Below are 17011 nucleotides of genomic sequence, written 5' to 3'. Positions count from 1 at the left end.
TCCAGGTACAAAAGGCATACAAAACATGTGCATGGAGTATTTATGGATCCAGAGCCTGCTGCTGCATAATTTAAATGAGCACCCTTACTGAAGCTGTGAAATTCCACCCACCATTTTTAACAAACACTTCGGGACAAACAAGGTTTCCATTTTCAAGGAGCTTAAGAATGTGCTGAAGTTGCATCTTTTGGGTTTCTACCTGCCATGGATTTGTGTGTACTGGGACACTGATAACACAACCTTCAGGTTTTTTGTATGATGAGATGCTGCATTTTGGAACATGTGCAGTGCTAGTTAGCCTTTTTGGCAGTTATGCCACAAGTCAAATTCAAGGATGTGTGTGTGTGTCTGTTGCTACACTACAATATATAAGTAGTTCCTTCTGTACTGGCGCTATTTTGGTTCTATCCTACCGAAATAGGGCACAGCCAGCAATGCACATGGGAGTGGCAAACAGAAATATAGTACAGACTATGTCATAGCCAGGAACGTGGCTGACCCTCTTCAACTCCTGCATAAGTGTGCCCCAAACTCCAGTTACCTGTATCACTTTGGCATCCATGCCATAGACTGGACACCTATGATCTAGTGGCGGCTGTGCCTTTGCCACAATCTGATATATCTGACTACAAGAGCACTCCCTCCAGCTAAAAAGGGGCTCTCAAGGAAGAAACATTGAGGCAGTTGCCTTAGACTCCATCTTAAGCAAATTGTCTAGACCTGAAGGGGAAAAAATGCTAAGCCAAGAGCTACACAGAAGGAATCAAGATTGTTGTACTATAAAGCAAAAACCCCTCTCTTGGCCAGATGGATATACACCCTGTACTGTATACATTTCTTAAGAGACTTCACTTTCAAAAACCAGAATGAAGAAATGTATTCATCGAGCTGCCCCTGCCCTGCATTTATTCCTTTCTTTGTGCAGGAGTTGAGCACAATCCGTTATTACAACTATTCTGCAATAACATCTGCAGAGTATTATGTAAAGTTCTCTCTGCATGCTGCCAAGACAGTATGAGATTCACTCTGGCTCCTGCATCATTGGTTGTGACTGAGCAGAATAATATTCTTTGCTGTACTTCATATGACTATCTTACTCCTTTCATTGAAAGGCATCAAAGTTTGAGGGCCACAACACCAGGCTAACTTCATGCCCCTGCTGCCACCACCTTTTTCCTTTATTAATTGGATTTTAAAACAAATCTGCAGAACAAAGTCCAAATTCACATGCATTCAATGTGTAAAAATCACTTTGCTTAAGCAAGCTCTAGTGGAATGCCCTATCCATTCTGCTTGTTTGTCTATATACATTAGAAGAGATAAGCTGACTGGCTTGCCCTTCTGCTTACACTAATTCACCCATCCTGAAAGACCTACACTGGCTCCCAGTACATTTCCAAGCACAATTCAAAGTGTTGGTGCTGACCTTTAAAGCCCTAAATGGCCTCAGTCCAGTATACCTGAAGAAGCGTCTCCACCCCCATTGCTCAGCCCAGACACTGAGGTCCAGGTGAGAAGTGAAGTTACAGGGAACCAGGCAGAGCGCCATCTCAGTAGTCAAGGAAATAAACACTATCTGACTTTTAGAAGACATCTGAAGGCAGCCCTGTTTAGGGAAGTTTTTAATGCCTGATGTTTCACCATTTTTATATACACTTTAAGCCACCCAGAGTGGCTGGGGAAACCCAGCCAGATGGACAGGGTAGAAATAAATTATTATTATTATTATTATTATTATTATTATTATTATTATTATTAATTGAATCATCTCTCATTGTAGAATCAGATATGTGTTGTTGGATAACTAGTGGGGTAGCCACCTGGTCCACCCAACCTCATACAGAAAAATGAGAGAGAGCAAAGGTGTTATGTACTGAGTTGAATAGGATCCAAACTGCAGCAGTCTGATTGGTCCTAGAACAATGCAGCAGTATGATTGGTTGGCAGGAACCACCCAATCGTGCTCCAGATATAAGTGAATCCACAACCTGATTGGCTTACAGTAGAATTCCAGAATTAGCCAATCATGTGCAGCCCATTGTATAAATAATGTATATAAAGCAGATACTTTGAGGGGACTTTCATTCATTCCTCCTCATTACTATGAGCTGAATAAAGAGCATGAAATCACTTTGCGACTCTGAGTATATTTCACTGGTGACGAAGGTGGGATCCCTCTGAGCTGACTGCCACACACAGCACCGCAGCACCGCCACCTGCTGCACCGCTGACTCGCACCGTGTATCCAGGCTTCAGCTCGGGGACACAAGGAACTCAGAATGGCAACCGACAGCAGCTTCTTGCCGTTCAACCCAGCATCTGGAGACTGGGAAGCGTACGCCTCCCGTTTCACCTTCCTCCTAGAAGCCAAAGGGGTCACCGATGAAGAAGACGCCAAGAAGAGGGCGATATTCTTCAGCATCTGCGGAGAGGAGACATTTGAAATCGCCCGGGTTCTCCTTGCACCTGAAGACGTCGCTACTGTTTCATACAAAACAATAATGGAACAGCTGAAGGGGCACTTTTCGCCGCAGTCCTCAGTGGTGGCTCGTCGAAATGCCTTCTACGCAAAGCGGCAAGCCCCTGGGGAAACCATAACTGGGTTTGTGGCCTCTCTCCGCCAAGCCGCCCGGTTCTGCAACTTCTCAGAGCTGGAGAACATGCTTCGGGACCGCCTCGCCGGTGGCCTGAAGGATGAGAAGCTGCAACGATGCCTCTACGCTAAGAAGGACCTAACGTTCCAGGTCGCTCTGGAGGAGGCCCTGGCAACGGAAGCTGCCAAGAGGTCGATGCAAGAGGCACGGCCGAGCCTGCCATCCCAACCGAGGGTCCACCACGAAGACCTCACCGACGACTCGGGATCTGAAAGGGAGGAGGTGCACCGAGTACAGCAGCACACTCAAGCAGCCCACATACCACAGCTGCTTCGACGAGAAGGAGGGAGCTGTGCAAGCTGCGGAGAAAGTCACAGAGTGCAGGCAGTGCAGAAAATCAGGACACATCGCCCGGGTGTGTCGAGCTCGACACCAGGCATCAGATGACCAACCCAAGAGCCCCAGGTCCCGGGGCCCAATGCACCAAGGCAACTCGACGGAGCTCACGGACTTCCAGGTATACCAGTTGCCCCACCCCAACGTAGAGAAAATTTATGTAGAGGTACAGATAGAGGGGGCCCCATGCCGCATGGAGCTTGACACGGGTTCAACTCTATCCATAATCTCGGCAAGGACCTTAAGGAAACTGTCCTACTGGGGGTCCCAAACTCAGGCCGGCCCCATTCACCATCCGGGACTTCCAGAAACGTAAGGTCCCCACAATGGGGGTGGGGACCTTCAGGGTGCAATACCGAGGGCGGACGCAGCAACTGGACTTGCTTGTGGTCAAGGGCCCCTACATTAGCTTACTGGGATTGGCATGGTTTGGACCACTGGGGCTAGCCATCACCGGGGTGAACCACACTACCTTACAAGTGGACGTGGACGCCATATGCAAGGAATTTCCAGGGGTTTTCGATGGGAAATTGTATACGGGGCCCCCATTGCTCTACCGCTTGACCCCGCAGTACGACCGGTCAGGCTCAAGACCCGCCGGGTCCCGTTCGCCCTGAAACCCCGTATAGACGAGGAATTGGACCGGTTCGTGGAGCAAGGAGTGCTGGAGCCGGTGCCTAATGCCCCCTGGGAAACCCCAATCGTCACACCCGTCAAGCCTAATGGTTCGGTCCGCATCTGCGCAGACTACAAATGTACCATAAACAAGGCCCTCACGGCCGATGCATACCCAGTGCCAGTGGTCAGTCATGTCCTTGCCACCCTGGCTGGGTCGAAAATTTTTGGCAAGCTGGACTTGGCCCAAGCATATCAACAGCTGCCAGTAGATGAGGCCACAGCAGAGGCACAGACGATTGTGACGCACAAAGGAGCGTTCAGGGTAAAGCGGCTGCAGTTCGGTGTCAGTGTGGCACCAGGCATATTCCAGAATCTAATGGACTCGCTCCTTAAAGGGATTCCTGGCGTCACCCCCTTCTTCGATGATGTGTTGATTGCCGGGCCCACACCAGAGGAGTTTGAGGACCGCCTCCGCACCGTTCTGCACCGTTTCCAGATGGCGGGTCTCAAGGTGAAGCGGGAAAAATGTCTACTAGGAGTGCCTCAGGTGGACTTTCTGGGATTTATGGTGGACACAGAAGGGGTCCACCCGACTGGGGACAAGGTATGGGCCATTTGTGATGCCCCAGTGCCCAAGAGCAAGACTGAACTTCAGGCCTTCTTGGGACTATTGAACTTTTACCATTCCTTCCTTCCCCACAAGGCAGCGGTAGCGGAGCCCCTACACAGACTCCTGGAGAAGCGGGCCCCTTGGGTGTGGGGCCAGCGCCAGGAGGCTGCATTCCAGGCAGTCAAGGACTTGCTTGTCTCAAACTTGGTCTTGGCACACTTCGACGAGAGGCTGCCGGTGGTGCTAGCATGCGACGTCTCGCCCTATGGCATTGGCGCTGTCCTGGGACACCAACTCCCGGATGGAAGAGAGGTACTGGTAGCATACCTTTCCCAGACACTCAACGCAACCGAGCGGAACTACTCGCAAATAGACAAGGAGGGGCTGGCAATCGTGAAGGGAGTAAAAAAATTCCATGATTTCTTGTACGGGCGGCCCTTCACCGTGGTGACTGACCACAAGCCGTTGCTTGGCTTGTTTGCCCCCGAAAAGCAGACCCCCCAAGTGCTGTCTTCTCGCGTCCTCAGGTGGTCAATTTTCCTTGCCAGCTACCAGTATGCACTGATTCACCGCCCGGGGAAGGCGATGGGCCATGCGGACGCCCTCAGCAGGCTACCACTACCGGAAATAGGCCCCGACCCAGCACCTGCACAAGAGGTTATGAGCCTGGAGCTGCTTCCCGACCGCCCCATTCAGGCACAAGAAGTTGCACACCATTCCAAGAAAGATAGGGTCATCTCCCGGGTCCTGGACTGGGTATGGAGGGGATGGCCCAGCAGCAGCCCTGGGCCAGAATTCGCTGGCTACACAACCCGCAAATATGAACTGTCGGCCCACAAGGGGTGCCTGTTATGGGGAAGCAGGGTCATTGTTCCCCAGCCCCTCCGCAAAAGGGTCCTCACAGCCCTACACGAGACACACCCAGGGGTAGTAAGAATGAAGGCCCTGGCCAGGAGTTATGTGTGGTGGCCGGGGATCGACGGAGAGATAGAGGCCTGGGTCAAACACTGCCAGGCCTGCCAAGAATCCCACCCAGATCCCCCAAGGGCGCCAGTCCAGTCCTGGGAGTCCGCCCGAGCACCATGGTCACGCCTGCATGTGGACTTCGCTGCCCCCTTTCAGGGGAAAACATTCTTCATAGTGGTGGACTCCTACACCAAATGGCTGGAAGTCGCACTGGTACCGTCCACTTCTACATCCATAGCCCTCTGGGTATTACGCAGGCTGTTTGCAACCCACGGGCTCCCTGACACTCTCGTCTCAGACAACGGGACTGCATTTACGTCAGGAGAATTCCAAACCTTCACAGCGCAGAACGCCATCCGCCACATCCGTTCGGTGCCATTCCACCCTGCCACCAATGGCCAAGCAGAACGCATGGTGCGGACCACCAAGGACACCCTTCGCCGCATGACGCAAGGGGCAATGCTGGCGCCGTCACTGCGACCAGATACGGCGATGATTCCCGGGAGAAAACCAGGAGGAGGAAAGGTCAGAGGAGTCCCAAGGGAACAGAGGGGCAGTGAGGCCCATAGAGCAGGAGGGGCCAGCAGGAGAGGCAGAATCAGTAAATACAGAGAGGACCCATGAGGCCGAAAGGACACCGGAACCAGAACCAGAACTGAGCGAGCCGGTTGCGCCAGACCAAACAGGCCCATCACAGCCAGCATCCTTGGAACACGAGCCAGAACCTGAACCAGGGAACACCACAGGCCACAACGCACACGTAGGCCGCCGGCGTACCTTGAGGACTATGAATGCGACCTCCCGGACAGGACTGGAACTTAGAGGGGAGGGGTGTTATGTACTGAGTTGAATAGGATCCAAATTGCAGCAGTCTGATTGGTCCTAGAACAATGCAGCATTATGATTGGTTGGCAGGAACCACCCAATCATGCTCCAGATATAAGTGAATCAACAACCTGATTGGCTTACAGTAGAATTCCAGAATTAGCCGATCATGTGCAGCCCATTGTGTAAATAATGTATATAAAGCAGATACTTTGAGGGGACTTTCATTCATTCCTCCTCACTACTATGAGCTGAATAAAGAGCATGAAATCACTTTGCGACTCTGAGTATATTTCAAAAGGCTTCCTAACATGAATAGTGTGTGTGTGTGTGTGTGTGTGTGTGTGTGTGTGTGTGTGTAAAGCTGACCTCCCCCCATAGCCAGAAGGATTACATCATAACTCAAGTGAAGAGCAGTGGTGTGTACAATGGCCTGAAAAGGTTTAGAAAAACAGAACTAAGACTCACACAGATGAACCATGCCCCTAGCTACAAAAAGAATTCAGGGTCATTGGCCAATCTAGCCTGGAAAAACATTCCTTCCAAAAACACGGTGATCAGTCACATCCAAAATGTGAAAACAAACCCCATCTGCCTAGCCTCACCCAGGAGAAAGCTCTCTTAGCTCAAGTCCATCCCACTTGAATATCTGGGATATCTGACATTCATTATTTGCACTTGAAAAGTTCTACATTGATTAAGAATGAACGTAATGTTTTCCATTTTAGAGAAATTAAGAAGATGCACCAAATTCCGGAACACAATAGCTTCAAACAACATAATGGATGTTCCTTGTTCAGAACACCTCTCCTCCATAACTGCCTAAAGAACACTTAGTACTGGTTCAGAATTTTGGGGAGGTTTGATTGGGTGAGCACATACATTACAACTTGTGTAATAGATTGGAAGCTGTCAGATCTGTTCAATAGGAGGCAATCCCTCATACCACTAGTCAGTAATTTCCCTTCAACCGTGCAGAATGCACAACACAACTGATCACTGGGATTTGTGCCAGACATTCTCTGTGTATTACATACATAGATACATAGACCAAGAAGCTATGCATAATATTTTTACCCCACTCCCAGTTTCAGAGTATTTGCTAAAATCTGCTACTAATAATAGCTCCTATAATGAATTCACTGTGTTTTGCCAGCAAAGTCTGCATAATGACACAGAAGGAACAAAGCTGTATGTTGCTAGCTACAGGTATGATTTGGGGAAAATATTCAGGAGAAAGATGGTGTGGCCACAGACAAAAAAGCTTGCAGAGTAGATGTTAACTTTATTAACATATCACACACATGTTCATTTATTTATAGAGGAAAGTGATCTTTTTAGCCAGTGGCAAGAAGATCTGCAAAACCTATCAGTTTCCTCCTCATAACAAACTTCAATTCTCTCTGGCTGTCAAGTTCAATGCTTTTTGAAAACAGGACTGAGTACCCAGAGTGGTGTACAGTATAACCATAAAACTGCAGTATGTTCAATTAAAGTACAACTAAAAAACTTTCCAAAGGCAACAAAGAACATAATCCAGCCAAAACTTAAACGCAAAAATCTAGAACAGCAGCAGGAGTATAAAAGGGATTTCCCATAGAAAGTGGCAGCAGAATTAAGTCGCTATCAAAATTTCCAGTGAAAGAGACGCAAAAAGGAAGCCTGACAGATTTTAAATAAGAATGCTGTGGTACAACCAAATAAAAGGCTCCAAAGAATAGATAGCCAAAGCCAAGTTACTCCTATTCAGACTCCAGGAGTGTATCTGTGAAATTCGGAGGTTTTTTTTGTGTTGTTGGGTTTTTTTTTGTCCAAATGTGAATCATATTTGTGGACATTGAATTGCATTTACCATTTTACTTCCCACTCATTTGGTTGGAGAGATCCTTTTAGAGCTCTTCCTAATCCCATTTTGCTTTAACCACCCTGAAACAATTTGGCATTGTCAGCAAAGATGGCTACCTCACCACTCACCCCCGACTCTAAATCCTTTACAAAAAAGTTAAAAAGCACAGGTCCCAATACCAGTTCTGGGGGACTCTTCTTTCTACATCTTCCACTGAGAGATGTCAATGCTCTCTGCTTCCTGTGTCGAAACCTTTTTGACAGTCTAAGGTCAGAATGTGGACTGGATCACCTCTATCAATTAGCTTGTTGACACTCTCAAAGAATTCTAGCAGGTTAGTGAGAATCTATCCAGAACAGGTTGAATCACCTCAGCAGCATTCTTGACTAACAGTGCTTCTATCTTGTCTGAATTAAGTTTCAGCTTATAAACTCCTATCTGCTACTGAATTCATACCAGACACTAATTTACCACTTCCACTGCCTCCTTGGCATTAGATGATGGAACCAAGAGGTTATCTGCCTACTGACAACACCTTAGCTCCGTGAGAATATCCAGTAGGAACTGTCCCCACAGGAAGTGTAATTTATTTTCTGCTTCAATCCTGTTTATTTTTCATTCAGTTGTATTTCAGATTTAGCCTGAGTTTTCAATATATACATGGAAAGGCTGCATTTCTGCACCTTTGCCTTGAATGAATTATAGCCACTTTCTAAAACCCTTGTCTGTCCTTCCTTCCCTGTTGCTACCTATTATAGCCTACCTATAGGCTTAGCAGCATTATTTTATGCAAGGACACTGCAACCATAGACCATTCCAATATCAGCAGAAGCCACACCTCCCCCTTTTTGGAAAATACTTTAACCGGCTGCAAGAGTTTGGCGAGGACAATACAGCCCATGAATCATCATGCGGAGGAGGGAAAGCGTTTCCGTCTTTCTCCACAATGAACTAGAAATTTTCAGCTCAGAGAAATAAAGCTACTTTCAACTCTGAAATTCTATGCATGTGCTCTCAGAAGTAAGTCTCACCGAGTTCAAATGGGACTTGTTTCCAGAGAAATGTGCTAGCCTGAATGTATTGCACGCTTGTACACAACACTGTGAGAAAGAAATGGGTCTTAATTCATTGCACCAGATAAGGATTTCTACAATCACAGCAAGACTTCCCAACCTTCCATATGCTGGGGTCACCACCAAATTTGATGAGGCAAATAACATTCGTGTTTCAGATCTCTGTAATACAGGTATCCACAAAGTCGGCCCTCCAGATGTTTTGGGACTACAATTCCCATCATCCCTGACCACTGGTCCTGTTAGCTAGGGGTGATGGGAGTTGTAGTCCCAAAACATATGGAGGACAGAGTTTGGGGGTGCCTGCTGTAATACATTTAATATTTATGGAATTCAACCACGTCCGGGCAACAGCTCAGTGGTATTGCATGCAGAAGGTCCCAGGTTCCATCCAGAAATGATCAGGGGATCTGAAAGACCCCTGCCCAAGACCTTGAAGAGTCAGAGTAGACAATACTGTGTTAGATGGACAGCCTGACCTGGCACAAGACAGTTTTGTATGTTCGATTCTCTAGAAGCACTGAAAAGAAGTAACCATCCTAAATGGTGGGATAATGCATAGAAACAACAGACAAGTCCTGTTTATGGAGGCATTTAGAGAACACCACTTTTACTCCCATTCCACAGGAAGCAAAACTGAAGGAAGAGCAAACACTTCCCTGAACAGCTTTGTTCCCACCGGTATTTCATACTGGAATACATATTCCTTTCATGCTCTTCCTCTCTTGCCAAATCAGTTGTCTGAATATACATACTATGTGCTAAAGTGGAGCTGGAAAGCTACTTTGGCAATTGCTGACTTTGTGTCACTATACAAGAACACAGGAGACTACCTTATACATCCGTCCATCTCAACATTGTCTGCACCAGGTATCTTCAACCTTCTCAGGTCCCAGCACCCACTGTTAACCCAAACATGCCTTTGGGGACCCATTTCTTAACCTTTTACCATATACTTGCAGGGCAGTAGTGCTCCTGCTGTGACCCACCTTGGATCTGGCCATGACCCACCAGTTGAGGATCAGTGCTCTACAATGATGGGCAGTGCTCAGGCAGAAACCTTTCCCAGCCCTACCTGGAGATGTTGGGGGATTGAACCAGGGACCTTCTGTATGCAGCACAGCAGCTCTACCATTCAGCTACAACTCCTCCCCATAGTGCAAAAAAGACAAAACAGAACACTTTTCAGAGTTACTTTAAAAAAAAAAGTCAATGGAACTGGGGATCAAATCCCAGGGGCAGCCAGGAATTTACTGTTTTGGACCTTGATTCAATGCAATGTTTACCAATGCCAGTTGTGGTAGATTTCTCCCACATCAGACAGGGCCAGATGGAGGCTGTTAAGAGTATAATTCTGGGAAAAGCTAAAAAGGAACCCTCGTCTGCGACAGGCATTCCGTCCAGATCCTGAAGCCCAGTCCAGCATTTCAAACGTTCCTCTTTTTAAAACTCTTCCAGGCAATGTTTCAGAAAGCAGCTACTTGAGCTGAAGAGAAAGGTAATGGTGCCAAGCCTGAAGGGAGGGGAAAAGTTTGAGATCACACAACGCTGTCTTGTAATTAGACAAACCACTGCGTCTGAACGGCAGCAACTCCTCCAAAGCAACTGGTCCACTTCCTGAATTCTACTCGTAATTTGTACCAAAGAACAGTACAAGATCAGCCCAAGTCGAATGCAACCTTTGGTGGTGGTGGAGGGGCACTTGTGGGTAGTGGGTAGAGCAACATATGCAATTCTCACCCATGCTCATTCCCGCCATGAAAGAATCATATTTCTTCACATCTCCCCACTTCTCTCCATATAGCCAAGCAAAGGGCACCATCATGGTACAAGGACGCATTGCGCCCAAGCAGAAGTACTCAAACTGGGTGAAGAGTATGGCTGACAAGGAGCATGGCCTGGGGAGAGTCACAAGGGCCAGACAGAGAGGCCTGCATTTGGACTCTGGGCTGCCTAAATGTAATTCTTTTCCTTCCATCAGAGACACTCATGGTGTTGCGAGGGTTAGTTGCCACAGTGCCCATGGCAAGCGCTTTTGTGGATTCCTGGACACTTTGATTTTCCCCTTATAGCAGTATGGGCCTCATTCTGGCTTTTGTTTCCTGGTCATAGTAGAACATTGCAAGGAATTGGGAGTCTTTCTAGTTAGAAGTCACGCTGCACAGGTTGGGCAGGTTTCACAGGTGTGTTGTTAGCAAGCATCTAGTTGTTTATCACAAAGGGTTGCTGAGTTCCCCTTGCCTTTTTTGCAGAAGGAGGGAGACCCAAATAATGTACAAACCTTTCTAAGCAACTACTTAGCAAACATACATGTCAGCACCCTTCACTGATGCAAATTGCTGCAGTGCTTTGTACAAAGTTTTTACATTGTACATTAACGTTTTGTTACAATAATGATACCAGAGATACTGACAGAGTTACCAACATGCAGGGGATTGTATTTATTCTGGTTCTGACACTAGTTATAAGTCATTCCACATACTGAGGTGTGACAGCCATTCTGCCTGAAAGAAAATAATTGCGTCATTTCTCACTGCACCTAGTTGCTCACACAGGTGTGACTTCTCTGCCACTAAGCAAGGTCCCCCTTCACCAAGTTGAGTTAGAGTAAGGGTAGTGGTGGAATACTGCAGACTGAAGAGGTAATTTTTTCTACAATGCAAGAGTTCAAATGACAACAGAACAGGGCACTGCTGCTTCAGAATGCCTCTTATTTTTTCAAACCTGGACCAGCAAAGACACAAGAGATGCCCAATTCTTCAGAGATGTTAAGAAATCCCACCCCAAAACTGTAAGGAATTCACTGTCTTTTATCCCAGGTTTTCCAACGTTCTCAATACAAGCAGAATTTGAGTCTGTTCTCTTGACATAAACTGCATTCCAGATACAAGTAAAACAGCAGAACAGAATGAGAGAAACTCAGGCAGAAATTGGGGGAAGAAGGTCTGTGTATTTTAGTCATGAAGGAAATATTCCTTCAATCCTGACAGATCACACAGAACTATCATTAGCCAGGCATGTTAACCTTTGCAAACCAACGGTCGGCAGCCTATTAGCCTATGAGCTGTAAGTATTGTACAATATGCCTCATAACACCAGAGCCATTCATAGGAAGTGACTGGCAGGAAAACCCTTGTACGCTTGCCAGTTTGCTTGTAACAGGCAACCCACAGCACCGCTACCAATAATGCCACTTTGAAAGATGCTTTTTCAGTTCCTCCTGGAAACATTTCCCATCAACCGGGCTCAAGTGGGAATGCGTTCTTCAATCTGGCGTCGCTTTTTTAAGAATGGCTGCATCAACAGTGCCTCATCGTTTTATGGGAGAGCTGCCTGGAACAGCTTCCTGCAACAAGCAACTAGAAGTCTTCCGCCTTGCTACAGACAGAGGATTCAAAAAGCTGCATGAATCACAGGGGCTGGCTTTCCGTCATGGAACTAAGCAGCTTCACTAGAAAGAACTTCATATAGATTTTAAAATAAAATAAAGGCAACCTTTTTGGTCTCATGTTTTACGAAAGCAGCACAAAAAAACATGCAAGGCAAATCTAGGAAAAGCTTCCAGGAAAGGAATAAGTGTTCTGATCAGAAAGAGGGGGTCCATTCCTTACAGACACAGCTCTTCAAAAACTACATACTGTACCTCATGCACTGTATCTTAGACTGTTTGTCCTGAACTACCAGCATACTAGCAACAAAACATAGGGCTTATCCACACTTACCTTTTTCTGCTCTTTCCAGGCACTGTCTGTGCGTAAAAGCTCCATGTCTGAGTGTTTTTTTGTTTTTTGCTTTGGAGTTCCCCCCACTTTTTAAAGCTCAATTGGAGCAAATGACAATCTGCCACCACCCCCCCCCCCCAGTTTGATGTTTGCTTTGACCAAGTGCTAAAGGGTTTTCGCAGGTAAAGCTCCATGGCAAACAAAACACCCCCCCCCCAAAAAAAAACCACTCAGACACAGAGCTTTTAATCACAGACCTATGCCTGGAAAGAGCAGAGCAAAAGATAAGTGTGGATAAGCCCCAAAACACAGAGTCACAAATGTTAATTGCAAGGCAGGGAACTGGTAGCTCAAGGTACCAGGAGAGCACAGCTCCACTTAGCTTGAGCCAGCATGGTCAGTAATCAGGAATTATGAGAGTTGTACTCTAACACCTGGAGAAGCACAGGTTTCCCATACCTGTCATAGGGGAATCAGCCACAATGTAATCCAACTTTAACTTCTGAACTTTTCCAAAACACTAAGAGCATGTCATTGAGCTGAGCTTCTAATTGTTTTATTTGTCTCTGCACCAGGGAAGTTTTATTATGGTTTTATTGATTTTGTTTGTTTAAGTTGTATTTTGTATTTTTATATACGGTATTATTGATTGTAATTTGTAAGCCACCTACATAATTTTACTGCTGACCAGTCATCAAATTACTAATAAAGATGATGATAGTAATCCACTTCTGACAGAAATTCTATTCCCCTCCCACTTCACTACCCATACTACCATTTTAAAATAAAAGGCAGAGAAGAATTTATCTGCTCACACACTCCATTATATGAGAAGAGTTCACAGATGGAAACTGCATTGAAAAAGGAAAGGAAAGAGAAATGGATCAGAAAACCTTCACACATGTACAAATGAACTTCTAAGTACACTTTGATAAAAAGCAGCCATCCCAGGGCTGAACTAAAAGAGAGTCCTTGTTAGCTAGTACTGTAGGAGTACTTTCATAGTTTGGTTTTGCCCCCAAGATGAGAGGGGCAAAACACACAAAATAACAACTGCTTATAAACACAGCTCCTTATAAAAGACCATTATGGGCTAGCTAGGAGGTACACAGTTTAACAAAATACATAGAACTCAAGTTGAAAACCCTTGAAATCACAGCCTTGTACTGTAAAGCATTTGATAAATCATTCTTCTTCTCAGTATCTAGTTATGAAACGCAGCCAGCAAACTATACCACATTGGGCATAATTTTTGTGTGGAAAACTGAATACAAATGGAATTTAATCATTAAGAATTCTGCAAGTACAATATAAGCTATCAACTTACAAAAACTTGTATAGGGGAGGCTTAATACAGGCATCTCATTCTAACATTCCAAACAGCTTCCTAAATTAGGAAAAAAAAAAACCCAGTTGGACATGCCAGCTTGCTTAGTATTAAATGAGTCAAGAGAGCACAGGAAGCAGCACCACAAAACTTCTACTGTGCAGCTGATATTCAGGCAATGTTATCCTATAATCCAATATATTTGTTTCTTAAACACAGGCATCCCCAAACTCAGCCCTCCAGCTTTTTGGGGGCTACAACTCCCATCACCCCTAGCTAACAGGACCAGTGGTCAGGGATGATAGGAATTGTAGTCCCAAAACAGCTGGAGGGCCAAGTTTGGGGGTGCCTGCTTTAACAGAAGCCATAGCAACCACATACAAAATACAACAGTTTATTCATGTGCAGCTTTACAATATAGCTCATCATAAAAGCTACACAATGCTGTCAGCATTCATTCAATACCATTTTGCATCTCAAACAGTTCTACCAACAACACTGGAAATACTGTTTCACAAGAAGGCAAGTAGAACACAATCCTACCAAACTGCCGACGCCACTTCCTGAAGCATCCAGGTGTTCCTTGAACATCCCCCATCCATATACAGCTCCTATCCTACAAATATTCTTAGCCAGTAAGCTCCAACAAGGCGATGGAAGCAACTGACACACTTTTCAATCTGAACAAACTAAACCTACTCTGGTCGGGCACTGGTTTGGTTTTGGGTTTTGCTTTTTTTTGCTTTCCCTCCCAGATGTCCTTCGGGCTCCTCTTCTCAGTCCTATTCAAACAACATCCCTGGCTTTGAAGCCACGCCTCGAGGAACGGAAACAACAGTCAACCCTCTGGAACATGTTTCCTATAAACTAGAAGCCTGCAGAACAGCCAGCACATTGAGCAAACTGCCAATTAACCAAATACATTGCACTGGGGGGGGGGGGGAGAGAGAGAGAGAGAGAGAGAGAGAAAAGAGACTGAAGGAGTAGGAGATGGCTGCTCCCAAAGCAACTCAGAAATCTGAATCCACAGTTCCTGCAACTCCTTCCAAGTACATTCTATTTTTCTAGCCCATGGATTATATAGCTGGTAGAACACAAAACCCAAACACACCATTATGGAGCATCTACAAATACACAGAGTAAAGATTATACAACACAGTCCTAAACTAGAACATGGATCTCATTTAAAACCATAGAGAAAGTTTCTTTTACATAGCTTAAGAGTTTCCAACTCTTCATTAGTCCATATGACAAGCACAAGATGCACACTATAGAATGCTTCAAATCCCATCAGTTTTATCTGATATCAACGGTGCACACACATTCATGTATTCAGACAGATGTATATCACAAGCTGTTACATTTTCATGGAAGCTGGCACAATGAGTTCCATTACTACAATGGGAATTACCCCCCCCCCCCACACACACACACTACACGACTCCTGCACCCTCCTCTTACCTTCCTGGGATGGTTAGCTGAGCACCCACAACAGGGTGCAGGGACAGGAGAGAGGAGATTGTTCCTTCAGCACAATAATTTCTGCTTGCCAGGTAAACAATCACCTACAGGTTGAATTCCATCCTTTGCAACTGGTAGTGTTGCATAATTGGAAAGGATTAAGTTCCAACGTTGAAGCCAGTTGCGGAACTAAACACCTGTAATTCCAGATTTGTGGGAGATGGCTGGCCTTCAAGACTAACTAAAACACTATGTACACATTAAGTTCTTAAACCAGTCAGAAAACAATCAGGAAAATGCTAGACCTGTGTGTTAAAACAGCCTACTATAGCTTAAGATTTTTAGGTCTATGGTTGGTTTCTGAAACAAACTGTGAGCCCCAAATGAATTCAGTTCAGTTCAAGGACCAGGCTACATTCTAGGTACACTTTCAGAGGCCACATGTCAATGGTGGGTGGCACCAGACAATACATGTGAATTTTACCTTTGTAGGGTAGGCTACATCCGGGCAAGCAAAAAGTATTATCAGAGTTCCAAGGACACATTAGCTCGGTTGATTAGAGCATGGTGATCATAGCACCAAGGTTGCAGGTTTGATCCCTAAACAGGACAGCTGCCCATTTCTGCATTGCAGGGGGTTGGACTAGATGATCCTCAGGGTCCTTTCCAACTCTACAATTCTACACCAAGGAGATGCAAAAGCTGGACTGGTAGGGTGTGTGGCTTGGGAGAGTTTTGAAGGCCAGATAAAGAGGCCTGAGGACCACATTTGATCCCTTTGGTTCCCCATCCCTTAACTAGATAGCTGTAAACACCAACAAGTTCAAGAGCCATGTGGAGGGAGGGGTCCACTTTTGAAGGAGCAGAGGCAAAAAGCAGTGGGGAATCATTGCAAGGCTTTGCTCAAATCCCCATCTCAATAGTTACTGGCATGTTTGGGGAAAACAGCTATGCAGTCCAGGTTCTCTGTTGCCACGAGACTCTTGGATATGTATAACAATACTGTTTTAATAGGACCGAAGAGAAACCAGATTATTAGTGTATGGCTGAAAAATGGCTCCAAGACAATTAAAGGGTGGCCTCCGCTTGCTTACTTCACTGGGCGTGGGGGAGAGGATTAGTCAATGGAACAAGGTCAGCACATTACATTTGGTGGGCTAGAGAGGTGCAAGATGCATTTCTCTGGGCCAACTACGGTGTAGCCAAATGGCATGGAAGACAAGTGTGGGAGAGAAAGACCATCAACATTTTCTTTGCATTCACTAAAGGCTTCCAGACACAAATACCCATCTGTTCTCTGGTTCAGAACGGCCACTCTTCACTATTAACTGAGGCACACTGCTAAATTCTAGTTTCCAATATACAATTTCCATGTTGGAGGACTTTAGAAAGATCCCCTGAGCCAAACTATCATAGTGAGCACCTGGATTGAACATGTCACCTGTACTGAGCCCACATTGAATTGACCATGTGACCCCTTAATCAGAGGTGAAACTAGGCTTTATTTCACCAGGGTCAAAGACTCAGTTTCGCACCCCCTACACACATTTGCATACACACTCACAGGCTGGGA

General features: G+C 45.9%; 1 protein-coding gene across 14 annotated transcripts in view; it reads right to left on the bottom strand.

Moving 5' to 3' along the window:
* Positions 1-17011, bottom strand: part of SH3PXD2A (SH3 and PX domains 2A) — a 259240-nt gene that overhangs the window by 31931 nt on the left and 210298 nt on the right. Inside the window, exon 1 of one of the 14 annotated variants that reach the window (XM_081863402.1) lies at positions 14521-14717. The exons of the other annotated variants lie outside the window; for them this stretch is intronic. Within the exon in view, the coding sequence (XP_081719528.1) occupies positions 14521-14575 (55 nt within the window). The 5' untranslated portion in view covers positions 14576-14717. Of the gene's footprint in view, positions 1-14520; positions 14718-17011 lie in introns of those variants that run through there. 14 annotated transcript variants of the gene reach the window in all.

Source organism: Podarcis erhardii (assembly GCF_964252035.2).
Source record: "Podarcis erhardii genome assembly, chromosome: 5".
Lineage (NCBI taxonomy): Eukaryota > Metazoa > Chordata > Lepidosauria > Squamata > Lacertidae > Podarcis > Podarcis erhardii.
This window is presented reverse-complemented; position numbering and strand designations above follow the sequence as displayed.